The sequence below is a fragment of the Mesoplodon densirostris genome, chromosome 5, assembly GCF_025265405.1.
Source record: "Mesoplodon densirostris isolate mMesDen1 chromosome 5, mMesDen1 primary haplotype, whole genome shotgun sequence".
Classification (NCBI taxonomy): domain Eukaryota; kingdom Metazoa; phylum Chordata; class Mammalia; order Artiodactyla; family Ziphiidae; genus Mesoplodon; species Mesoplodon densirostris.
Genome location: NC_082665.1, coordinates 66,346,308 through 66,372,577, shown reverse-complemented (window position 1 = coordinate 66,372,577; position 26,270 = coordinate 66,346,308). Strand labels below are relative to the sequence as shown.

Below are 26,270 nucleotides of genomic sequence, written 5' to 3'. Positions count from 1 at the left end.
TTAATCACCTTCTGCCTATGAAGCTTCTCATTATTTTTACTTTATCATCTCACCTAGAGAGCTCCTTCATGCTAGGGAGCCTGTTGTAAACATTTTCTTATCTCCCACTGCTTATACACAGTAAATGCTCAAGAAGTATCTGATAAATATTAAATGAGTGATTTGGAATTGTACCCCTCTGCTTCACCCACAACATCTTACCTCGGGGTGCAGTAAGATTATGTTAAGTGAAGGCATCTTTCGATGCATGAGAAGATGGTTTTTTAATGTATCTGTGTGTGCTCTTGTTCATAGTCAGTGCAGGGGTAAAGGGTATGGAACTATCCTCTTCAGAACTGACCCAAAGGAGCCGATTAAGTTTTTTTCTCTTGGGAATTTTGGGCTGAGAGACAGAGCCTGGCAGTCTCTGGAACTGCACACAGCAGCACTCCAGAAACTATCCAAACCCTTGTTGATATTCCTGAAACTGCTCTGCTTTTTACCCTTCCAACTACTCAGAGATGCCCTCATATCCTTCTAAAAAGTTCTTTTGCTTAAACCAGCTAGAGGTTTCTTTTCTTTTCCGTTAGGAAAACCTGACGTAACAGCAGAATAAGGTGGCACATTGACAACATCACACAGATGATACTCCCCAAATAAAGGAAAATCATTACTTGTGTTATCCAAGTATCCCACTTCACTCAAATAAATTCAATTATTTTCTTTCCTTGAAGAAACGTGTGGCTTCTAGCTCTCTGAGGAAGAAATGGTAAGTTTGAGACCCAGATAGTATTAACAACAAACAACAACCACAACTTCAAAAGTTATGGAGATAAAAATTATTTTCAAAACCATACATTTTACATGTCATTACACACCATCTTCATACCATCTACGCAGAGGTAAATAACTGTAAAATCTGAATAACATTTGCTGTACTTAAATACAAAGATGTTCTTATTAACTCTTCAAAGGGCAGGTGAGAATTTGCATTGATCCAATTCTTACAGTCTTGTCCAGTCCCCCTGAAGTCAACGTCTGGGCAGTCTGTAAACAGGATTTAGTTAAGCCTGCTGTCCCCATCCATCCATCCATCCATCCATCCATTCATCCATCCATCCATCCTTCCAACACTCTTCTGTGCATCCTTCTGTGTGAGGCACTGTGCTGGATAATGGAGAAATCAGGGTAAGTAAAACATGATTCTCACCCATGAAGAAGCTCACAGAACAGTAGGAGAAACAGTCAAATAACTACAGTGCAATGTGATATCATATAATACAGGCATGAGCAAAGTATTATGATAGCCTCTGACTGCCTAGAGGAATGAAAACAAGGATTCTGAAAGATGATGCTTGAGCTGGATCTTGAAGCAAAGTAGGAAACACTCCCAGGGAAATGCACCTTCAGCTCCTAATCCAAAGGACAGAAAATTTTGCTCCTAGTTTAGTGAGAAGAAAATTAAAATAGAATGATAATATCTACCAGGGCCTCCTATTGATTAGGCAAAATCACAGTACAACTCAGAAATCTGGACTGCTTATCGCCAGACTTATAGCACCTAAGGACACAGTCCCCATGTTTTTTTTTTTTTTTTTTTTTTTTTTTTTTTTTTTGCGGTACGCGGGCCTCTCACTGTTGTGGCCTCTCCCGTTGCAGAGCATAGGCTCTGGACGCGCAGGCTCAGTGGCCATGGCTCATGGGCCCAGCCGCTCTGCGGCATGTGGGATCTTCCCGGACCAGGGCACTAACCTGTGTCCCCTGCATCGGCAGGCGGACTCTCAACCACTGCGCCACCAAGGAAGCCCCCCATGAGTTTTTAATACTCAAAAAAATCCAACTTTAAACACCTGCCTTATTCTATGCAATGATCTTACCAGAAGGTCCTCTAAGAAGGTCTGTAGGCTTACAATTTTGTGAAAGGGAGTTTAAAAGGCCAAACACGTTTCACAAGTAGAATAAAGTCCCTGATTTTATATAACTGAATCTCACATTTACTAATTTTGAAACCAGTTAATACCAAAAAGTTCTTAAAAGGCAAAGGCAAAGAGTTGATTTCTCTGTGGAAAGTTTGGGCCTAAGGGACAAAGATGGTTCTGTGTCATCGGACTATATGGGTTGTTTTGTTTGTTTTTGTTTTATAAATTTATTTATTTTATTGATTTATTTTTGGTTGCACTGGGTCTTCATTGCTGTGCACGGGCTTCCTCTATTGTGGCGAGTGGGGGCTACTCTTCGTTGTGGTGCGCGGGCTTCTCATTGTGGTGGCTTCTCGTTGCGGAGCACAGGCTCTAGGTGTGTGGGCTTCAGTAGCTGTGGCACATGGGCTCAGCAGTTGTGGCTCACAGGCCTTAGAGCGCGGGCTTAGCAGTTGTGGTGCACGGGCTTAGTTACTCCGCAGCATGTGGGATCTTCCTGGACCAGGGCTTGAACCCGTGTCTCCTGCTTTGGCAGGCGGATTCTTAACCACTGTGCCACCAGGGACGAACTATATGGGTTTTAATCTAAATTTTTTTCTTCATTTTCAACTATGTTAGGGAGAACAGCCTGAGATTAAACTACTATCCAAATGTCTTTTTCAAAAAGGGGAAAGGAAGCACTCCAACATGGATGTGCACTAAAACCAACATCTCCTATATAAGTAAGTGCTAAAGTTGAATGCTCTGAACTCCCAACTTAACACCATTTCACACATGAAGACTCCTTGAGATCCCTGCAAGCATGGACTACCGCCAACTCAAGGAGGAAAAATATTAAGGGTGTGTGAAGAATAAGGAACAGATGCTGTTTTATGCACAATTCCTCTAAAAAGTAAGGACCATTTCCTAAATTATTAAGAGGTTTTTATCTCTTTTTTTTGAAAGAGAACATAAAGAAGGGTGTGAAGGTACAAAAAGGGAACTTGAAATCCAATTGCAAAAATTGCTCATGCAATTGGCCCCCTTCTACGTGGCTTTATAGAAATCTCCTGAGTACCAAAGAGTTTAGGCTTTTACAAGAGAGCTCCTACATCATGGCATGGCACACTACTGCTTCCTTAGACCTTTTAGGAAATAATCCCCAAGTATTTTTCACAAACCCTAAAGGGCTTTCTACATTAAAATATAGCAACAGAAATCAAGTGTAGAATAACTGCAGAACTGCATTGATGAGTTGTACTAGTTCCAAATGATTGACTTTCTACTCCAAACAATGAGACAAAGGGCATCATCCCATGGACACAGTCAGTTCCAAACTGAGGGACATACACATGTGGATGATCTGATGCACAAGCTGTGATTGGTCCTAAGAAAATGAAAGGCAGAATTGGGTTCAAAACCCGCATCTCATGATTTCTGGTCCTTATTCAGCCAAAGCGTTGAGCTGCTTCATATCTATATTAAACACATTTTGGATCTTTCTCGAAAGTTGCTCTTGTTGCAGCATGATAAGGAAAACCAGATATTTGGCTTGGTAATAGTATCCAAGGTGTAGGTGTCACACTCACAGTGAGCTTCTCACCACAGGATGTCTGAGATCTGCTGCCATAGAGAGGACTATGGCTCAATGATGACTACTAGAGTTCAGTTTTCAAAATTTTGGGAATAATCTGATCATAGCCTTTCCTTCTTGTTACATTATAGGACAGGAATTTAGAGTATTCAGTCAACAGGTTCTCCCAGTAACAGGTGATGTCATCCATCTGCAAGTGGTTCAGAATAAACTGGCTTCCCCTAGAGACAAGATTAACAAGAATAAAGTACACCATTGAATAATACCAGTAGCTTACACTTGAGCGTTTACCTGTGCCAAGCACTGTTCAGAGTACTTTATATAAGTTAACTCTGATCTTCAGAACCAACTCTATAGCCATCATATCCACACACATGCATTTGGAAATAGACATGATTTTTTTTTTCTTAAAAACAAATGTGTAAACAGCCAATCCTCAGAAACAGTACTTGAATGACTTCAAAGATTTCAGTCTAACTCTACAAAGGATGGGCTTGGGACATATGTGAATGTGTGTTTCCCCCCAAGACAGCTTTGATTCTGATCATCTCTGTATAATGAGGCTGAAATTCAGGTATCACCATGATAACAGCATTCTATGACATTAGCTCAGGCAAAATGGGGATGATAAAGTAAAGTGGAAAAAGAAAAATGAACAGAACTTACCTTTCAGCAATTTCTTGAGCTACATCATCATTTGCTTTTACAAACTGCAACAGCTCCCTAAAACAGAAAGAATTATTAGGCTCTGAAATACAGACCAAGCTCATTAGTACTAAGTCAGAGAGATCATAGATTGAGGTCTATAGTTAATCTCTAGATATGTGGATGGTGAATTATTTCTTTTTTAAAGCAAAGATATCAGGTCCTCACAGGAACAAAATAACAACAACAACAGCAGCAACAAATATCTCACACATAGGCGAAAGATAATGTTGTAGTTCCAGAACATATTTGGAAAAACAGAGAAATGTTCAATGATACACATCAAAAATCAATAGTAAAGAAAAACATTTCCCTCCTGTTTCTTGCTCTGGCCCCCAGGAGAGGGCACTGAGCTTACATTTCTGGCCCTTCTCCATTCCTCATCCTAGCCCCTCCCTTCATGAGAGGAAATTTGCCTCAGTTTCACTGAGGTCAATTTTCATGCTGTATCTGAAAGTCCTTTTGACAATATAACACAACTGAATATCCATATCTCTAGTCTTTGAGAGATTAGAGCTTTTTCACTGCATACTGTCTGAATGTTACATTTTGAATCAGCATTAGAGAACTTTAAAAAATTAAATCCTACTCAGCCTAGTTAGATAATAATGCAATACTATCTTTGAGAACCAAATATGAAAAATAAAAAGCTTTCAATGGAAAAAGTCATCAGGAGTAAATGTCTTAAATGGCTGGGGACTTAGAGGCAGATTGCGGGAGTCATCGGAAACTCTGCTTGGGGGAGAGCTGCTTACTGAACATTGGAGAGATCTGTTTTGACTGGGATATAGTGAACCCACGGCTTCAGCTGTGGATAGAAGAATTCCAGCCACTCGTCACCGACATGGAAAACAAGTGAACCACACAGAAAGAGGTGCTTTAACCGGAAACTTGCAGCTACACCCCGAAAATTAAACAGATACCTGGAAAAGAAAGAGCAAAATATACTTGAAACTATATGCCTACTTCCACAAATATGACCTTTTTTTCTTACTCCCTCTTACTCTTCTTTCCTTTTATTACCCCCTCTCCTTTCTTTTTCCATTTTCAGTCTTCAAGGACACATTAGCATGTCCCTGTGAAGTTTCTATAAACTCCTTGTTGTTCCAGGGGTTAGAGGTTGTTCCTGGGAATATCAGGATGAGGGGGAAAAGAGGGATACTTTCTCCAGGGAGAGACTGAGAGGGCCAGCAGCTGGGTGCTGGGTACAGCGGATACAAGGCTCAGATGGAAATAATACCTCACCCTTTGCTACAAGTTTTTCTAGGCCTAAAGTCTCGAACTCATCATGGTCTCCCAAAGCCTTGTTTTTCCCATAGGGTACCCTACCTGGTCAAAGGCGTGCCCTCTTCCCTATTCCCTCTTATGAAATCTGGAGAAGACAACCAGGCATACCTAATCAATCTTCAAAGAAATGCCCCCTGGAAAAAAGCTAACTTAGAAAAGAACATTTTCTTTTCAGCATTTCTCATGCATGTACCCGTCTCCAACCAGAGCTGCTTCTACCCTCTAGTTCCCACTGTGCAGTATAATCAGCATTCATCTCTCTGAATCCCCCCACTGCCCTCCTCCTGATCTGGTTTTACCTGTGCATATAATCCTTAGTCCTGGCATTTAAATATAATAGTTACATATGCTTTATTCATGTTGGACCGTAAATTGTTTTTAATAACCTAATAAATACTTGATCTAACTTCAGCTCTTGGCTGGGCGGGGTGGAGAGAAGGAATCCCAGCCCTTTGATTACAAGCACGCAAGCTCTTTGGAAGCAGGGACCACATTTCATGTCTCCACAATTCCCACAGAACCTAGTTCAGAGCCTTGTGCACAGCAGACTCTGAGAAAATAATAGCTAAGTGAATTAATGTGACTTTCACAAACCCCGGCTGGACCCTAGTATTAAAACTCTCACCAAAGTGAAGCTATTCCAAAAGCAATAGGGAAACTAGGAGAGTCAGGAGTTCTGGAAGTCTTACTTGTATTTGCAGTGATCCACAAGATGGACATCCTTAGCAGCTGGCTTTCCCAAGGTATCCTTTCAGTGAAAAGGAAGTTATTAATACTAGGAGTAGGAGCATTTATTGAAGACCACTGTGCAGTAAGCATTGCTAAACATTTCATCAACATGACCTCATTTAAGTCTTATAATAAACAGACTCAGGAGGCATGATTATCCCACTTTATAGATGAAGCAGCCAAGGCTTTGAGAAGTTGGGAGACTTGCTCAGGGTCTCATGGCCCTGAGTAGAAGAGCTCGGGTTTCAACCTGGTTCTGTCTGATTTTAGAGTTTAAGCTCCGTTGGAACCATGTGAATCCCCGGAACTCAGAGGTCATGGCCTGCAGCACATTTCACTCTGCGTAAATCATACTGCACAGGTTACAAATGGTGGCTGGTGGGCTTAGAGGTGTAGCCCACACACAAATTTTGTTGAGCTCACAAAGTATTTAAAAATAAATATTCTAACCACTGCCAACATTTATAGGTGGTAGGGTGTTTCTTACAAAAACCCAGATTTTCAACTTTTCTTGGGAAAAAAAAGGAAGATTTGACAAAGCGAGCTCCTATTCCCCTGGGCAGCAATGACTGGACCTTCAGCACTCTCTTCTGCTCACAAGTGCAGCCCCTGGGGGTATCGGAGTTTGAGACCCCCATCTGTATTCCAGCCACCTTAGCAGAGGGTAAACTCGATGAGGGGAACAAGTCTTGTTTGCTTTTGCAGCCTCCCATAGTAGATGCTGGGCTGAATGGATACATTTTTCATATTTTTATTTTTTTATTTTTTTATTTTATTTTATTTTTTTTTGGTATGCGGGCCTCCCACTGTTGTGGCCTCCCCCGTTGCGGAGCACAGGCTCCGGACGCGCAGGCTCCGGACGCGCAGGCTCAGCGGCCATGGCTCACGGGCCCAGCCGCTCCGCGGCATATGGGATCCTCCCAGACCGGGGCACGAACCCGTATCCCCTGCATCGGCAGGCGGACTCTCAACCACTTGCGCCACCAGGGAGGCCCCATATTTTTATTTTTTAACAAAGTTTCTTATACTGCATTTGCTCCTGTTTGAATTAAGCAGTCACATAATAAATACATGCAGCTTTACTTAGTATTTCTTAGTTTTTACTTAGTTTTTCTGACAAGAAGTTTAAACATTTTTCTCATATCATCCTCAAATGGTATATGGCAATTTCAGATGAGGACATTTAGGGCTTAAGGTTTTTGAATAAGGCAAGAAAGAGTTAAGAGGATAGAGATGGACTTCAAACCAAAGAAGCCAGTCATTGCTTTCACCTTAGAATCACTTGGGGAGTTTTAAACAAATGAAGATGCTTATATGCCATTTCCAGAGATTCTGATTCATTCTATTCATTTTTAAGTTCTCTAGTTGGATTGTATAGTCAGGGTTGAGAACCACTGGTTTACACCAGGGGTTGGCAAACATACAGCCCACAGGCCAGATCCAGCCCACTGCTTATTTTTGTACACAACACATAAACTGAGATTATTTTTACCTTGCAAATGGTTGGAAAAAAATCCAAAACAGAATATTTTATGACACAGGAAAATTACATGAAATTCAGATTTCAGTGCCATAAATAGTTTCACTGCAACACAGCCATGCTCATTCGTTTACATATTGCCTACGGCTGATTTCACACTGCAATGGCAGAGCTGAGTAACTACAACCCAGACTCTAGGATCTGCAAAGCCTAAAACATTTACCATCTGGTCCTTTACATAAAAAGTTTGTGACCTCTGTTTAAACCTTCAAAAATGTATAAAATACAAGTCATAATATGGGCCGGAAAAGCAATGTGAGTTTGAAAAAGAATAATTTACATATATGCTAATTTTAGTCCATGGAACTTTCTCTATATTCATCCCAACACTGAGAGGAAACCTAATCTGAAATTCTACCCAGGTGGCAATGTTCTTTGAGTGAGAATGTTCACTGCTGTAGTTCTAGTCAGGTGATTGGTGATTACTTTCATAGATTTCCAGGCCTGGTTTTTGGTGTATTCTGCATCAACAAGTTTTGGACTTTTCCGAGATAGAAGAATGAGAGGATCTCGTTCTGGACTTGTCCTATAAAAGAAACACATGACATAAAACTATGTGTCCTACACCATAATACTGTTCCCAATCTCTGAAAGGTAAGCAGTAATTGGACCCAATGAAAAGACTGTACACACTGATGGACAATTCACTGGTTACTTTAATAGAAGAGGAGGGGGATACTAGATCCTACAGCAACTAGGAGGTCCTGGGCTGTTCTCCACTTTACCCTTCAGGGAAGGGGAGTATTTGGCCCTTCTTTGCTTGCATTCTAGTCTTTAGGATTATGTTGTTCTGGGCACTATAGCCCCATCCCAGGGAATTATTTCCCTTTCAGAAGATTCATGTAACCTCTAATCACTGGTACTCATAGCTGTGTGACTAGGTAATCACCACTCACCAAAATAGCTAAGTGACCTTTGTGGGGTGTGCTCTGTAAAATCCAGTATAATACTTAAATTAAAAAGAAAACTAAAAGGCTCAAACACCTGAAAACTGCATGTAGAAAAAGTCCTAGTTATGGTCTTGACATTTGAGGGGTCATGGAACCCCTGAGAATCTATGAGAATTGTGGACCCCCTCTCTAGAAAAATGCACATATCCCTGTATAATTTCAAGGAATCCCTAAAACCCCTGAAGTCCACACACGGATCCCAAGTTAAGAATCTGTGATCTGAAGATCTGAGAACCAGAGAGGTTGATAAGGAAGCGTAGGCAGTTGTTGCTGGGCTGAAGTCCACTGCGAGTGAAGACAGGCTGTGACCTCGGACAAGGATGCTCTGAGAAAACTGCAAAACTCTCTCCCTTCACATTCTCTTTTGTATTCATCTGTCTAACAGATACTCATTCTGCATCTGTGTGGTGGGTACTGCTCTTAGCACCGGGGAGATGGAGCTGAACAACATGGACAGGGTCCTTCCCCAACCTTTTCTCTTTCCCTCTTCCTCCCTTCCTTCCCTGCTTCCCTCTCCATTTTCACCAGTCTCAGTCTGTGCTTCCACCACTATTTGGCAGCCACGTGGTCTGATGAAAAAGGCAGTCAGAAGAGCTACTGATGGTTCCCACTCTGCCATTAAGTGGCAGAGTGACTGGACTGTGGGCACGATCATAAGCTACTCCTAGGAAACTGTAATCTCTCAGGCAAGAGGACAACTCATTGTTCTGTTCAGCATTATATACAGTCAAAGCCCATCACACTCGTGGCACTTTGTAAATCTCTGTTGAATGACTGGACAGATGAACTTTACTTCTTTGAATCTCAGTTCAACTTAGAGTGATTTGGGCAAATAATTTGAGTTCTTCTCTAGTCTAAAATTCTGTGATTCTGTGTTTATTTCTTAGTTATCTTAGCTTTCTCTTTAAACTAGGGTTCCTCACACCCTCAAAATTACTTATATTTTGCACATTAACTGGAAGAATATTTTTGTAAAATGTTAGAAAGTATAATCACCTTGATCCTCGGAAATATGCTGTGGAATTTTTCTTTTTCCATGGCCACTGTGCTGCTGACCTAAAAATAGATTTCATTAGTTTCTATGTTTCTTCCTTAACTATATAAGGATGTCTTTGAACCATTTCTGAAGATTAGTTGAGATCTTTACATTTTGAAATCGTTCTGATCCAGGCTACTCAAAAGAAAAAGCTCTAAATAACATTATGCTCCCTTTTGTTATTACTTCATTCCTATGGAGATGCTAGCAAGCAATATCTGCAAATCTATGGTTTGGTAAATAAGTTAACAACATTGAAAGAAAAGTTCCCCAAACTAAGTGACATGTTTAGGGCTATTTAATTCAGTACAATGAGGATTTCTTCCCCACTTTAATTAGAGTCTATTGATAAAATTAACAGGCAAAGACAACTGCAGAAAATATCAGAAATTGAATTAAGGGCAAGGAAACAAATCACTTCCTGACTTCATGTTTTAGATGCATAGGAGTTATCAGATTTAGTCTGATTTTGCAAAGCACCTGGAATCCCCAAAACTGTACTTAGTGCTCCATAAAGACAAAGTCCCTGAAACTCAGGTCTCAGTACCCATTACCACAGCCAGCCTTCCTTGCTGAAACTGCTAGTCCACAGATGAATCATTCTTTTTTTTTTTTGCGGTATGCGGGCCTCTCACTGTTGTGGTCTCTCCCGTTGCGGAGCACAGGCTCCGGACGCGCAGGCTCAGCGGCCATGGCTCACGGGCCCAGCCGCTCCGCGGCATGTGGGATCTTCCCAGACCAGGGCTCTAACCCGTGTCCCCTGCATCGGCAGGCAGACTCTCAACCACTGCGCCACCAGGGAAGCCCAGATGCATCATTCTTAACTTACTTTGTAGGAACCCTTCACAGAAGTTTGTGTAGAGTCTTCCTCTGAAAAAGGAGGGGGTTGGACTGAACTGGAGTTAATGAGGGATTGGTGAGCTACTTGCTATAACGGAGAGATTTAGAACATAAACTTTTCAGGTAGAGATACTTTTCAGATTCAAATAGTGTCCCATTACCCATTTTCCCTCAGGTGAGACCACTGCTCCTATTTTCCTGGCTTATCTTCTAGTCCTTTCTTGCTGGATCATCTTTACCTGATTCTCCAGTCCAACTATTTCTCTGTCTCATATTCCCTCCCACCAAAATATAAACACAACACAAATGGGGTTTTTTGTTTTATGATTTTTTTGTTTTTTTATTTTTAATGAAAAAATAGTATATACTCATTATATAAAATTCTAATAGTAAAAAAATTCATCTGGAATCTCCCCACCCACAGATAACTACTTTTAACAATTTAACGTTTCAGTGAAGAATTTCCTTCCAATCATCTCTCCACATCAGTGGTTCTCAGTTGGGGGTGATTTTGCCAAGGGGACATTTGACCATATATAAAGATATTTTTTGATTGTCACTACTAGGGGATTGCTACTGGCGTTAGTAAGCAAAGGCCAGGGATACTGCTAAACAACCTACAACGCACAGGACAGCCCCCTACAACAAAGAATGATCTAGCCCCAAACATCAAGAGTACCAAGACTGAAAAACCTTGCTCTATATAACAGAGATCATACCATGCACGCTGCTAGCTAACATTCTTATTAGGACATATTATAGATAATAATAAGAGTCAACACCTATATAGCAGTTACCATGTTCCAGGCAGTGTTCTAAGTGTTCTAAGTGCTATATAAATATAAACTCATTCTCATGACCTTACAAGGTAGGTTTCATTAACCCTACTTTATAGTTGAGGCCCTTGAGAGGTTAAGCAATTTGTCTAGAGTCACACAGCTAATAAGAGCCAGGGTTTGAACCCAGAGTCCCTGTTTTTAAGTCCTATGCTACCTTTACTTTCCATTCATGCACAGTATTCCATTTTATAACCATGTCGTAATTCACTTCATTCCTTACTGGTGGGCTTTCAGGTAGTTTTAAACTTTTTTCTTTAAGAAACAACACTGAAGTGAATATCCTTGTACACACAACTTTGCATGCTTGTCTAATTATCTTCTTAGGATAAATTCTTGAAGTAAAATTACTGGGTCAAAGGATATACACATTTTACATTTTCATTTATACTGCCAAACTACCCAACAAAAAACGCATCAATTTATAATGAAATTTTGAGTATAAACTTCCTTGGTCCCTGAGGAAAGCCGCAGACACAGACTTGAACCAAGTATCATCTCTGTTTTCTCTCTCCCTCATTCTTCCTACCCACCTACTCACCCCTCAAATGACCCATGTTAGGACTTTTGTCTCCTGGCAAGCACTAACAGTGGCCACCACAGCTTGGTGCTGCCCCAGCCCTCTTTTATAACCCCACCCCTCCGCTGACGATAGAGTGAATTCTTTAAATCCACAGGGACACTGAATTCTTCCACAGAGTGAAAAGTAAGTCAACGGGGACAAACTCCCAAAAGTTTATAAAAATAGGAAAATGCCAGGCAGACATCAGTGCAGATAAGCAAGCAGATTACTAAAGTTTCAAGGTGAGAAATGAAATCATGGGGCTAGAGATTCTGAATGGAGGGCTCTAAAAAATAAAATTGCAATTCTATAATCATGAATAGATTCAGTTGAAGAATAAAAGGGGAAGGTATCAAAAGAAAAACAAATTCACTTAAGATTAGATTTTAAAACATATGCTATCTCCCTAAAAATTGCTTATTAGTTTACAATGGCGGTAACTACACAGTAGAGGAACCTGATATAACACCTTGACCAGGTCATCAAAATTAACATCTCTAATGAGAGGTGGATGCACACAAAATCACTTATGTAAGTATCTGAGCCAGCAATGCATAAACTGAATCTAATCATGAGGAAATAGACAAAACCAACCTGAAGAACATTCTATTAAAAATGTTCAGTGGCCTGTATTCTTCAAAATGTCAGAGTCACGAAAGAGAAAGACAGACTGAAGAGCTACTGCAGATTAAAGATTAAAGAGACATGAGGACTAAATACAACACATGATGCTGGACTGGCTCCTGTAATGCTGGGGGAATGTGCCATTATTGGGACAACTAAGTATTAAATTAATATTGTTTCCTGTAATTGACAATTGCAATGTGGTTACAAAAGAGAACACTCTTGCTCTTAGGAAATATGCACGAAAGTATTAAGGGGTACAGGGTCCTAAGGTATGCAACATATTCTCAAATAGTCCCCAAAACAAGAAATTATGCATATATTACATATGCAGCCTACATGTCCATCAAAGGACACAATAAATTAAATTATTATCCGATGGAATACCATGTAACTGTTTAAAATAATGAGGTCATTTCATATGTACTGACATGGAAAGATTTCTAAGACACCAATAAGCGGGGAAAAAGTTGCCTAGGTTGGACACATTTATAAATTTTTATGAGCATGTAAAGATCTCATATTCAGAAAAAAATTATTTTTAAAATGATTTTAAAAGCAAAGTAGATGTACAGCAGGTGGGAAAAGAGCTACAAAAAGACAAAAGAGTGTGAAAAGGGTATTTGCAAGAACCTGAAAAAACAAAAAAGGGATTAGAAAACTAAAGTCAGGAATAACTTGGAGAAAAAAAGGTTAAAGACATTTTTATTTCTCCCTCTCTCAAAATTATGTTCAAAATGAAATGCTAAGTAAGAAATGATGGTCTCAATGTCTGGAGAACATAGAAAATATTAACTAGTCAAGTGGAGAGAATAATGCACTTGGAAACCTAGACTTCAGGCCTAAATTGGCTCCTTGACCAAGTCACTTAACCTCTCTGAGTCTGAATTCCCTCATCCCTGAAATAAACAGTTGGACAAGAACAATTTCCAGGTCCAGTTCTATGAAGTATGCGACCAAGTTATCTTAAAAAATAACTTCCTAATTATACCTACTGAATAATAAACTTGTTTCTTTACCCAGTGGCTCTAGCTGCCACTGAGGACTGTGGCCTTATATGCTTCTCCAGAGAAAGGACTTTCTCTTCATCTCATTTAAATCTCCAGCCACACTTAGTACAGGTGATAGATATTTGTGAAAATGAAGTTGAATTAAACTACTGCTTTCCCTACATCTGAGAGAATACCTAGAAAGGTGTGTTTCTAGAAGTTTGCTCATTAGGTACCAAAGTTGTTGGAATCATTCATGTAAAATGTAGCTAGGTGAGAAGGACATACAGCTTAATGACCTGGACAATCTAAATTCTGAAATAATGGCAGGATACAGTCAACAGGCCAAGGCAGGTTTCAGTCATGAATTAGAGAGTATCTGGAATAAGCTTGTACTTGAGATACCTATGGGACATTTATACCCACACCATCCCTGCCTGAAGGACTTAGCTCTTAATTACAAAGTATATTTATGTGCTTCCAAGAAATTTTCTATCCTTCCCCACAGTATGGCCATTCATTTTTTCCTACTTATGAAGGTAACTCACTCTTATTTAGAGAATCTTAACAGTATAGAAAACTTTACAGAAGAAGAGTCTTCTAGAATCCCTCCCACAGAAGCACTGCTGACACTTTAGGGTAGGTTCTTTTGCTCTTTTTCTATGGATATGTAAATTTTTTATACATATACAAAACTGCTTATGCTATAGTTGTCTTTCATTTTTAGCTTAAAGGTTAGTCCTTTTAAACAAAATTAATTGTTTATACTTTACTGTTTACTTCAAGACGACCCACAAAGAGGGATAAATAAAACCTCTCTAAAGGACCTACCTTACCAGGTCTTCTCTGAAGAGGTCCCACCGTCCAAGACCGGTAGGATATATTGGCCAAACAGCGGGTCCTCCTTCCCAAAATGTCCAAGCAGGATACATGATATCATGGTACTCTGATGTCTTCAACAGAAACAGAGAGGTTATTCTAAGTCAGTCTCAGAGCAGAAGAAGCAGCAAACTGCATTCATGCGACGGGATCTGGAAAAGGCCTTGCCCCAGTGTTATATTGTCAAAGATATGTTTTCCCTAGTCTGCAAAGTCTAGACTCTAGATGCTAAAAGGCAAAAATGACCATGGGTTAAAATTCATGGGCTGACTGAATCCCAGAATACGAAATCACACTAAAGGTCAACTTTTCCAGTTCCCCAAAGTTCTGTTTTTCTAGAGGACATACACTGTTGGAGTTTTTAGTTTAGGGAAATAATATACCCAATTCTGAATGATCACATAGCTGTCTCATCTTTTAACTGATATTACACTTGGAGTGTATACTATCTTACCAGTTCTTAGTTATTTCCTAGATAGGTCTTTTAGGAGCAAGAATTAGGAAATATAGTGCAATGGTTGAGAGTGTGGGCTCTTGAGAAAGATCATTTGACTCCACCTCTTTCCAACTCTAGGCAAGTTACTTAATCTTTCTGTGCTTCAGTTTCCTTACCTTTATAACTGGATAAATAATAATATCAATAATAGTATCTATCTAATAGGCTTGTTTTGAATATTAAATGAGTTAGTACATGTAAAAAACTTAGAACAGTGTCTGACACAAAGTAAATACTCAGTAAGTGTTAGTATTACCTATTACTGTGGCACTGCTGAGCTCACATTGGTTGGTCAATAAATTGTGAGTTATTTTTTGGTTATTTTTCTTTTTTGATCAGGGTCAAAAGTAGTGATGGGCAGAATGGGGGGGAGGGGTGTTATCTCACATCTTTTGAAAAAAGTTTGAAACCATTTGTTCCCTTTACATGGTTACTTCTCTTAAAATTCTGGTCACTGATAAGCCTCTAATTCTACTGTTTCTTCCATTGGAATTACATATGCAATATGCTGTTTGCCTTCTTTCAAATATTTAAAAAATGGTACGTGATTTATCAAGCACCTCAGGCATAACAGCTGCTCAAAAGAAACTGCACATTTATTATAAAGCTGACAGAATAAAATCCCTCCCTTGCAAACTAAGAGTCACTGGTTCAAAAAAAAAAGAGGGGATTAAAGATGAAAGGAAAGTTAGTATACTGATGGTCATACTTATTATCCACAGAAAAAACAGATAAGTAATAAACACAAAGTCCTTACTGACTTACATGGGAGCCTCTATCTGTTCTTCTGAGAGGGCTTCATGAGAAATAACGGGACCAAGCACTTTTGAGAAATGAGGCTAAACCATGGGAAATGCAACACAAATGTGGCCTCAGCCCACTTGCAACACAGGAAATAAACAAGTCTAGAGAGAAAGTAAACTGTGATAAAGAAAAAGTGGGGATAAAAAGTTCCTCTGCTTTGGAGACACCAAATCAGAAATGGGAGTTATTTTCTCAAAGTTCAGAGAGTTTTCCTAAACTCACTCTTCTCCCATAGAATCTCCCATCCACTCTCTTCTAGCCTCCCCCCATCCCTGCCCCCAAATGCTTTCATATTTAGTCTCTAGGGAATGAAGGCCCATTTCTGCTAATACACCATTTACAAGAACCTGAGCACTAAGATACTCACTGTCCCAAGTTCTCCAAGCTCACAAGTGTGTCCTAGTACTCCTATCTCTCCATAACTAGACCCAAAGATCACCCCCTCACATATCCCTCTCGGGTATTGCAGGCATATCCCCTCATTGCATCGCTTGGGTGCAAACTGTGTGAAGTTATCTAGCACCTTCAGTCTCACTGTTAGCCAGGCTGGGACCCTGGGATACAGTGGCCCAACAGACGATACCTAATACTATGGTTGATACATACAATGTAGAAGCTCAACAAATCTTTTTTTTGAATGCAGGTTTTCCCTAACTCCAAGCCCATGAGTTTTCTTGGGCCACTCTCTCCCACGCTCTGTAGGATCTCTGAATCCCACCTCCAATGTCCTAGAGGTTCCTCAGGCCTCTCTCATTCCCTACCCTCCATCCCTAGCCCTATAGATACAAGCAACCTTACTCACATCACTTATGGGTCCTCAACCCCATCTCCTCAGTCTTATCATTCAATGATTGTGAAGCTAACAGGGACACAGACCCACTTTTGGACCTCAGGCCTCATCTTCACTATCACCCATCAGACTCTGCCACAGACAGTCATCTCCTGCTTATATGCTAGAGGACCACCCTCCATCCCCTCATATGGCTCTTCCTATACTTACCTTACTGAAGGAGAAGACTGGAATGGCAGGCTCCATCCATTTAGGAACCTGAGGATAATCTCGTACATTGATCACCATCTCCATGTCAGGGAGGCGCCCAATAACTTCCAAAATAAAGTGTTCAACACCACTACACCTGTCAACCAGAAATACCACAACTTCACCAGAGCAGTGCCTGCTCTCGGACAAGGCAGGGTCCCGCTTACACTTTCAAAGTAAGACAAGCCAGTGTTCAGATCATCAGCCTCCTGCAAAGCGTCCTGAGAGCAATGCTCCTGAAAGGACTACTCCACTCTTCCATATGGTGCCAGTTATCTTTTCTGGCTAAGCTGCTCCAGCTTACAATACTTAATAAAATTTTCCGACTAGATCATCCTAAGTTTGAAGGGAGTGTTATTGCTACTCCTACCATTTCCTCTCCTCTTTTCATTCCCAGCATTTTTTTATTTCCCCTACATGGAATAGTTTAATTAGTAAGCAAGATACAAATTTTGATAGGAACTGGAAAAGCTGATTTTCTAATTGTGTCCCTTGGGCTTTGCATCTCACAAAGACATTATTTTTATTTCCACCATAACTAAGTCTCATAGTTTATGAGGAAGGATAGGAAACTTTTCATTACCTTCAACCTGAATACAGAACACTATTAAAATCAGTTTTGCAAGCCAGAAAGAGTGCCATGTATATAATCACAAAGACTGTAATATTGCTTTCAGAATAGACTTCCTGGGAATTCTCAGAGGATTTCTGGAAAAAAAGTGAGTATACACTGACAGCTAACTTTTCTGCCCCATCTTTTGAGGTCCTGACCAGCACTATACTGGGGGGCAACATTCCAAGGCCTGACCAAAATTTTCTGGCAGCATGAAAATGACTGATTTAAAATATTGATTTATAGGGCTTCCCTGGTGGCGCAGTGGTTGAGAGTCCGCCTGCTGATGCAGGGGACACGGGTTCATGCCCCAGTCCGGGAAGATCCCACATGCCGCACAGCGGCTGGGCCCGTGAGCCACGGCCGCTGAGCCTGCGCATCCGGAGCCTGTGCTCCACAACGGGAGAGGCCACAACAGTGGGAGGCCCGCGTACCGCAAAAAAAAAAAAAAAAGATTTATACACAGGGTGATAACTACAAAAAATACCAGTAGTTCATAAACATAAGAAAAGATGGTCAACTGTACTACTATAAGGAAATGCCCCCAAAGCCAAACTTATAAAAACAGAGAAAGTGCTTAACAGAGGCTGGGGAATGGGGAGAAATGACAGATGTTGTTTAAGGGTACAAACTTACAATGAGCAGTAAATAAGCCATAGAGATCTAACACACAGTGTACTGAGTATAGACAACAAAATGGTATTATAATTACCAAACTTGCTAAGAGACTAGAACTTAATCATTTCCACTACTATAAAAGAGAATAATTATGTAACATGATAGAGGTGCTAATTATCACTACAATAGCAATCATATGAAAATAAATGTATCAGATTAACATGTTGTACATCTTAAGTTTACACAATGTTATATGTCAAGTATATTTCAATAAAAAAATTAAGTATCACCATGACAAAAGAAAAAATCTAGTGAAGCTAGATGCCAGTTTTCATCAATCAGATTGTCAAAGATCAAAGATAATACATAGTGAGAGTGTGAGGTCTATTCTGAGCACATGATACAAGGCTGGTGAAAGTGTAAACAGGCACAACCTCTTTGGAGGATAATTTGCTTCTATTTATCAAGATTTTAAAAACACAATAATTGGCCAATTAATTTTACTTTTAGGAGTTTAGCCTGCAGATATATTTACATGAGTGTTCAAAGGTCTAATTTCAAGGATGTTTACTGCATCATTGTTTACATTAGTCAAAAATTAAAGGGGAGGACCTCCCTGGTGGTGCAGCAGTTAAGAATCCACCTGCCAATGCAGGGGACACTGGTTCAAGCCCTGGTCCAGGAAGATCCCACATGCCGTGGAGTAACTAAGCCCGTGCACCATGACTACTGAGCCTGTGCTCTAGAGCCCGCGAGCCACAACTACTGAGCCTGCACACCTCAACTACTGAGCCTGCGCACCACAACTACTGAAGCCCACATGCTCTAGGGCCCGCGTGTCGCAACAACTGAGCCTGTGTGCTGCAACTACTGAAGCCCACGCACCTAGAGCCTGTGCTCTGCAACAAGAGAAGCCACCGCAGTGAGAAGCCCATGCACCGTGATGAAAAGTAGCCCCCGCTCACTGCAACTAGAGAAAGCCCGGGCACAGCAATGAAGACCCAACACAGCCAAAAAAAAAAAAAAAAAAAAATTAAAGGGAAGTGGTGGGGAAAAATTTAAATGTCCATTGATAGAGGACTCAATAAAGAAATCCATACAATGGGTTTTTATGCAGCTATGAAAGAGTTCTCCATATACTCCTATGGAACAATTTCAAAATCTACTGTTACAAAGAAAGGAAAAGTAAGTTGTAGAACAGAAGATATAGCATGTTCCAGTTTGCTGATGAATCTAGATAATTGTATATGCAGAGATTATTTCTGGTAGGCTGTAAAAGAAACTGGTAATTGTAGTTGTCTCTTGAGAGGAGGACTCAGGGACTAGTGGTCTGGTGGAGGGGGGTGTACAGTGGTAGAGAAACTTCCTTTTCATTGTACATACTTTTGAGTTATCCAAATATTTTACCATGTGCATGTAACACTCCTTTTTTTTTCTTTTCTTTTGAACACTTTACTGGAAATACGAGCAAATGCAATAAAGCAAGAAGAATATTAAAGATATATAATAGGAAGAGAAAATTTTAAACTGACTTTATTTGTAGATCCATGATCATCTATGTAGAAAATTTTAAGTAATCTAGCCAAAACCTATTACAACTAGTAAACGAATTTAGAAATGTAGCATATTTTATATACTAACAATGGCCACATAGAAAATGAAATTAACAAAGTACTATTTACAATAACATCAAAAATATGTAATACCCTGTGATTATTTTGACAAGAGACATTCAAGACCTACATACTAAAATCTATGAAACAATGGAGAGAGTAATTAAAGATGTAAGTAAATGGAAAGATACACCCTATTCATATATCCAAAGACCCAATATTATTTTTTTTACTAAAGTATAGTTGATTTACAATGCTGTGCCAATCTCTACTGTGCAGCAGCAAAGTGACTCAGTTACACACATATATAAACTCTTTTTTAATATTCATTTCCATTATGGTTCATCACAGGATACTAAATATAGTCCACTGTGCTATACAGTAGGACCTTGTTGTTTATCCATGTAACGCTCCTTTGATACTGAAAAAAATTACTCGTTAAAAAAGTTTTAAAAAAATGTATTACTGCAGTACATTTACATGTAACAGCTGAAACATTTATTTTCTTTCCCATTCAGCTTTTAAAATAGCACTCTCTCACATACTGTACAATTCTATTTATATAAAACTCTAGGAAATAATCTGTAATGAGAGAAAGCAGATCAGTGGATGCTTGAGGACGGGGGTGGGAGGAAGGCATGGCGGGGAAAGGGGGAGAGAGGGATTGCAAAGAGGCACAAGGCAACTTTTGGTAGTGACAGATATGTTATTTTGGTTATATATATACTTATCAAATTGTACACTTTAAATATGTGCAGTTTATGTCAACCATACTTCACTAAAGCTATTATTTAAATAATACTATTATTCTCTACCTTTGAAATGATGTGACTCCAGTGTTTTTTTTGTTTATTTCTGTTTTTTTTTTTTTTTTTTTTTGCCACGCCACATGGCTGGCGGGATCTCAGTTCCCCGACCAGGAATTGAACCCAGGCCCTGGCAGTGAAAGCCCAGAATCCTAACCACTAGGCCACCAGGGAACTCCCTCCAGTATTAATTAGATGGTGCTCCAGTTCCTCAGCAAAATCTCTCAGCTCATCCTTGAAATGCTGAGTTTACATTTTCTTTTGTTCAGAACTGAATACTTTAAATGTCATAGATATTTCTCAAACTGGGTGAAGTAAAAGTATCTATACCTAGAAAGATACTACTTTTGGCCAGATGAGAGTCTGAGATATTACACAACTGTGTCCATTTCATTAAGGATACTGGTTCTGAATATTTCATTTTATTTCTCTTTTGTTTAACTCTATTTTCCTTAGTTGTATATGTATTAATAGTTGGAATAGGGAACTTTCAACACATTAGGACCTTTCATTGTCAGTGAAAGGTCCTGTGCTCTCTTAATATTTCTAAGAGCTCATGATTCTGACCAAAATGCTCTGGGGTCTGGAATAAGAGCCATGTGCCTTTCAGAAACTTTGAGAGTACTACTTAATTTGATATGGAGATTGTGCAGCTAACTATTAAACAGTGGAAAAGCTTTCAAAGTCCAACAGCGTCTATATTCATATTTTCTTTCTCATTTGTAGAAATTACAAATTCCTCTATGCTCATAATTTGTAGTTAAAGTCTCTATTATTGTTCCAAGTAATGAAACAAATGTCTATGTTAAATACCTCAGTGATTTTCCCCACTGCCACCTTATTTGCCCCTGACACTTGATAACCAAAACTGTGATTACCTCAGAGTGTGGGATATTAAATTATCTTTATTTTGTTGTTGTTATTGTTTTTACATATTTTACATTACAGTGAAAGTATACTAATTTATAATAAAGTTGTTATTACGAACAAATAATATAAATCCTTATGACCAAATGGATGCATGTTTTTTACAATACTGCTCATTTATTTTACTTGTAATGACATAACATCATTTAGAAAAAAGATCTTAGTAAGGGAATATCCTGCCTTCTGGGTTTTGTACTTTGTAATTTTATAAAGAGTAGAGGTTTTGTTTTTTTTAAAAAAAAGACTCCTGGGAATTCCCTGGTGGTCCAGTGGTTAGGACTCTGTGCTCTCACTGCCGAGGCCCCGGGTTTGATCCCTGGTCAGCCGAGTGGCAGGGCCTCGGAAAAAAAAAAGACTCCTAAGAGGAAGGTTTATCACTTGTTGTACATAATGCTGCCTAAGGCCAACTTCCAGGCTTAGTCTGTGACCCTCCCTGCTCCCTGCCAGCTCTCAGCCCACTGATATGTAACTTCAGCTCTCACACCTAAATCCTGGCCAGTGGAGCCTGCGTAATCTGCAGCACCAGTTATTTCTCTTGCTTTTCCACCACCCTCCTTTGAATACTTAGTACCTAGAATAGTAGTTGGCCCCTGACAGACAATCAGTCAACGCTTCTCCTCCTCCTTCAGCCCAGCTCACTCATGCTAGGTCTCATCAGCCTGTGTCCTGCAGCTACTATATCTGGGGAAGGAGAAAGGGCAGAGTCACAGCCAGTACAATCAGTGATGTGCCCCAGCCTTACAAAGAGAGAGGAGACAGGCTTTGATATAGGAGATAGGAGAAGAGAGGTTGGCAAGAAAAATTCCCAGGCAAGCAGAAGAGTTTGTCACTATTTTGTAGTCCTTCTGAAATGTGAGGAAGGGTTTACCTGTAAGTCCCTTTCATTGGACTCTCTATAAGAGTAGTATCAAGTAAGCCCTTATGCAATAAGATCAGAAGATATATGTACCTCATAGCTCTTACCTTGAGGGGAACATGCAGTCATTTTCTCGGTATAATCTGTTCTGAATGATCTGATAGTGGGTCCCTAGCTTCCGTCTGACTACCTCCGCCATCATCTTCCTGGAGATACCTCCTTGGAAAGGGGTCAGATCCTCTTCTATGACACTGGGAAAGAATGGGAATCATCAAGGAAGGCAGGCCAAGAGAATGATACCATTCCACCTACTTCCTATCTGTGGGTCTAGGCTTATTATTAGAGAACACACTAAGCTATGGGAAAGAATAGAGGGCAGGAATGAGCAACCTCTTTCCTGGAAGCAACTTAGGTGATCTAAAATATCAACAACAACAAAGCCACAGAAAAGAAAAAGCAAGTCAATATCTCTTCTACCTCCCTCCATCTGGATTGCCCCTCCTTAGCCTGATGCATATTCCTCCTTCACTACTCATGCCACACCCACGTCCTCCCAGTCACTGCAGTCCCACTGACCTCGCCTTCTTTGAATCTCACAGAAGGTATGATTTATGCCTTACAGCCTGACACTGTTTGAGTCCCATGTTCTAGTCTGTTCGGCCCCTACCACCCTGCATACTCCAGCAGTATGTATGACTGACAGGAGTAACCAGAAATTACACTATTTTGAATCCCTTTTAAAGTTCAGTACATAGCAAATTTTCAGTAAGTATCACACACATTAGGTGAATTTTCTGAGGAATCACAGAATAATATAATGAGGAGTTAAAGGACCCTGTTATTTAGCTGATGAGGAATCTGAAACCTAGAGAAGTGAGGTGTCTCGGATCTGGGACTTGGATCTGGGACTAGAACCCAAGGCTGATTTCAAAGTAATCTTTCTACCATAACAGACTCCAGCCCTAATTTGCATACAATAAAGATAACCAACAAGAAACTTATGATTCGATTCATTTAAATATATGTTCATTCCTTCAACAGTATTTATTGAGTACTTACTAAGAGCCAGCACCAGGAATATGACAGTGAATATAAGACATAGGTCTTGACCTCAAGAAGCTTTCAGTCCAGGGGAGAAAGCAGACAAGTACATGTACTAATTCCCACAAGGAGTTAACAGGCACCTGGGCCTCTCCTCTCCCAGGGTATTTTTATCCCTCAGAAATAAGAAAACCACCGCAAGGACCCTGTCTGCTCTCAAAACATGATTGGCTCTCTGACCACTGCAACCAAGGTCTCTTGGGGATTTTAGGGAATTTCCTCCTGACAAGATCTAAATTCTTAAAGACACATCAAAGAAAAGAACTCACCCATGGTAGCAGCTGCAGTTTTGACTTGAACATGGTTTATAAATCTCCAAAGCCCTGTTAATTTGGTCAATAAATACTTTCCATTTTGAACCTTCAAAAAGTGAAGTAAATGAAGGTTAACAAAATAGCCCTGAATAACAAAAGTATTCACTAGCAGCAAGCAGGCAGAAGCAACAGAAGGTCAAAACTTTTAGACACCCTCTTCTCATCCCACCGGTGGAAATGAACCTCCAGGAAGGATTCATTCTACCGTTCTCCTGCACTCAGGTCAAGTCTTCCCCTTTACTCGGGCTGCCAGGTATCCAAGAAATGGGAAAAATTCCACGCTTAATTCCTGACACTCAGAAGTTTATAGATAAACTGGTGACACGGATTCTCAACTTTTACTAATCAAACTGAGCTCCACAAAGAGGATCGGTTAAAAGCCCCAGGCATTATTAACCTTCCCTTCATCCCTTCTGGCAATGGACTAAGAACACTGCACACGCGCACACACACACACACACACACACACACACACACACACACACACACACACACACACACACACACACACACACACACACACACACACACACACACACACACACACACACACACACACACACACACAATCCCCCAGTGTGTTAGGGAGGCGCGGGGTAGCCGAGCGTGGGCCATACCCGCTGTGGGTAAACAGGGGCATGGGCCTCCCCTCCCCTCTATCACTCAATTCCGGAGGATAGGTTACTCTCCAGGGTCCTGGGCAGAAGAAGCACTGCCAGACACCTAAACGCACTCTCCGCTCCGAGGTGCCCCCGTGCCCCCTGCCCAGCTCTGCCCCGCAGCGACCACAGCACGAGCGTGGCGCCGGCCGCAACGGGGAGCGAGGGGCGCGGGAGAGCGCCTCGGGACCGGGCCAGACCCCGAGCCCCAGCGGTGGGCTCGGCCCTGTCCGGAGCCCACCTGACTCCTTCTGGCGGCCCGGCACCGGGAGCAGGAGTAGCAACAGCAGCCACAACCGAAGCTGGGAGCGAACCCACCGCTCCATCACCAGCCCTCCCACTGCCGAGTCCCGGCTGCAGCGCGAGCGGGCGGAAGCGCAGCCCCGCACAAAGATGGCCGTGGAGCCGCACCACGTGGGCGAAGGGCCGCCCCGCGCTAAGACTGCTGCGCTCAGCTCTGCCTCCGGATCCTGGTCCCGAGCCCGGCCAGCCGCAAAGTGTCCCTGGGAAGGCGGCGCGGGGAAGCTGGGCACCCACCGCGCAGCTAACCGCAGTGCTGTGCGGGCAGGCTGCAGCTGACCTGCTCGTTTGTTTAGAGCCGAGCTATCCACATATCCACATATATAGCCATCTCTCTCCCTCTGTCTCGCGCGCGCTCTCAGGTGAAATCGGATCCCAGGAGAGAATGAATAAATGGCATCCCCAGGGAAAAATATGTGTAATATTTGTCTCTTACATCCTATAACATCTTGAAAACATCTTATTCTCTGCAGCCAGAAAACTGAAGGCCAGAGAGGATATGTTTTTCGCCTACAGATCCACAGTTACCGGCACAACCTAGGCTAGTAGTTCTTTCACAACCTCGAACTGCTTCTTACTAAATAGCATAGATTTGTTGAGCACCTGAATGTGTACAGTACTGTTAGATCCCAAAGGGCTGCAAATAGTATATAGCACACATCTCTTTGTAATAGCAGTTTATAACAGTTGGGGTGACTCAGAAAAAAAAAACAGTGGGCAACATTTTGCTGTTCAGTATAGGTATACAGCTATATATGTTATATAAAGGAAAGTGTAAATGAAACGGCTTATTCGTTCTTGCAGTCTTGTCTTTAAACCCCAAGCTCTCTGTGAAGATTTTCTTGGGATTGACACCACCACCCACAGAGCTTAGTACATGCTGTCTAAGCATGTACTGTCTAAGCATGCATGCTGTCTCTGGACTTTGGGCATACTTTTTTAAAAAAAATAAATTTATTTATTTATTTTTGGCTGCGTTGCGTCTTCGTTGCTGCACGCAGACTTCCTCTAGTTGCCACGAGCTGGGGCTACTCTTCTTGGGGTGTGCAGGCTTCTCATTGGGGTGGCTTCTCTTGTTGCGGAGCATGGGCTCTAGGTGCACAGGCTTCATTAGCTGTGGCATACGGGCTCAGTAGTCGTTGCACACAGGCTTAGTTGCTCTGCGGCATGTAGGATCTTCCTGGACCAGGGATTGAACCCTTGTCTCGTGCATTGGCAGGTGGATTCTTAACCACTGTGCTACCAGGGAAGTCCCCTTGGGCATACTTTTAATGTTATATTTATTGTAATAAATTGTAATTACTGTGTTTTCCTGGTGTCTTGTTTCTTCTGCTAGACTGTGAGCTCTTTGGGGTATTCATTTTTGTAACTCCACCATCTACATAGTCCTTTTCTTAACATAAAATAAGTGCAAGATTTGTGGCTGAAGCACGACTTCGCGGCTCGGTCTCCTTTACCTGGTAGTGACTTGAGCTCAGGTGATGTCTTCCAACCTCCCCCATCTGTAAAAAGGGGGTTGATAACTTGAACACGGTTGTTACTTGGAGTCCATGAGATAACAGGAATGAGCCCTAACATGGTTGTCCGCACGTCGTTGGAGCTTGGTGACTGAAGCCGTGGGAGGAAATACGTTGGTTAGTGCTAGCGGGGAAGGCGGGACCGCGACACCAGCGGAG

At 41.1% G+C, this 26,270-nt stretch overlaps 1 protein-coding gene across 3 annotated transcripts; it reads right to left on the bottom strand.

Moving 5' to 3' along the window:
* Positions 1-838: 838 nt before the first annotated feature.
* POGLUT1 (protein O-glucosyltransferase 1) lies at positions 839-24,709 on the bottom strand. 3 transcript variants are annotated; one of them, XR_009532578.1, is made up of 12 exons: positions 24,536-24,709; positions 23,591-23,681; positions 22,328-22,471; positions 16,749-16,884; positions 14,401-14,522; positions 9,679-9,738; positions 8,159-8,258; positions 6,153-6,211; positions 4,932-5,099; positions 4,138-4,194; positions 3,467-3,692; positions 839-1,146 (listed from the first exon to the last, which is right to left on the bottom strand). XR_009532578.1 is itself a non-coding variant. In XM_060098974.1 (11 exons), the coding sequence occupies exons 1-11, from the start codon at positions 24,618-24,620 to the stop codon at positions 3,536-3,538; spliced, it is 1,179 nt and encodes a 392-aa protein (XP_059954957.1). In that variant the 5' UTR covers positions 24,621-24,709; the 3' UTR covers positions 839-3,535. The 3 variants fall into 3 exon arrangements, 2 of the variants coding, with proteins under 2 accessions (XP_059954957.1, XP_059954958.1); XM_060098974.1 differs by having other exon boundaries at positions 839-3,692; XM_060098975.1 differs by having other exon boundaries at positions 839-3,692; positions 24,613-24,708.
* Between the last annotated feature and the right edge of the window lie 1,561 nt (positions 24,710-26,270).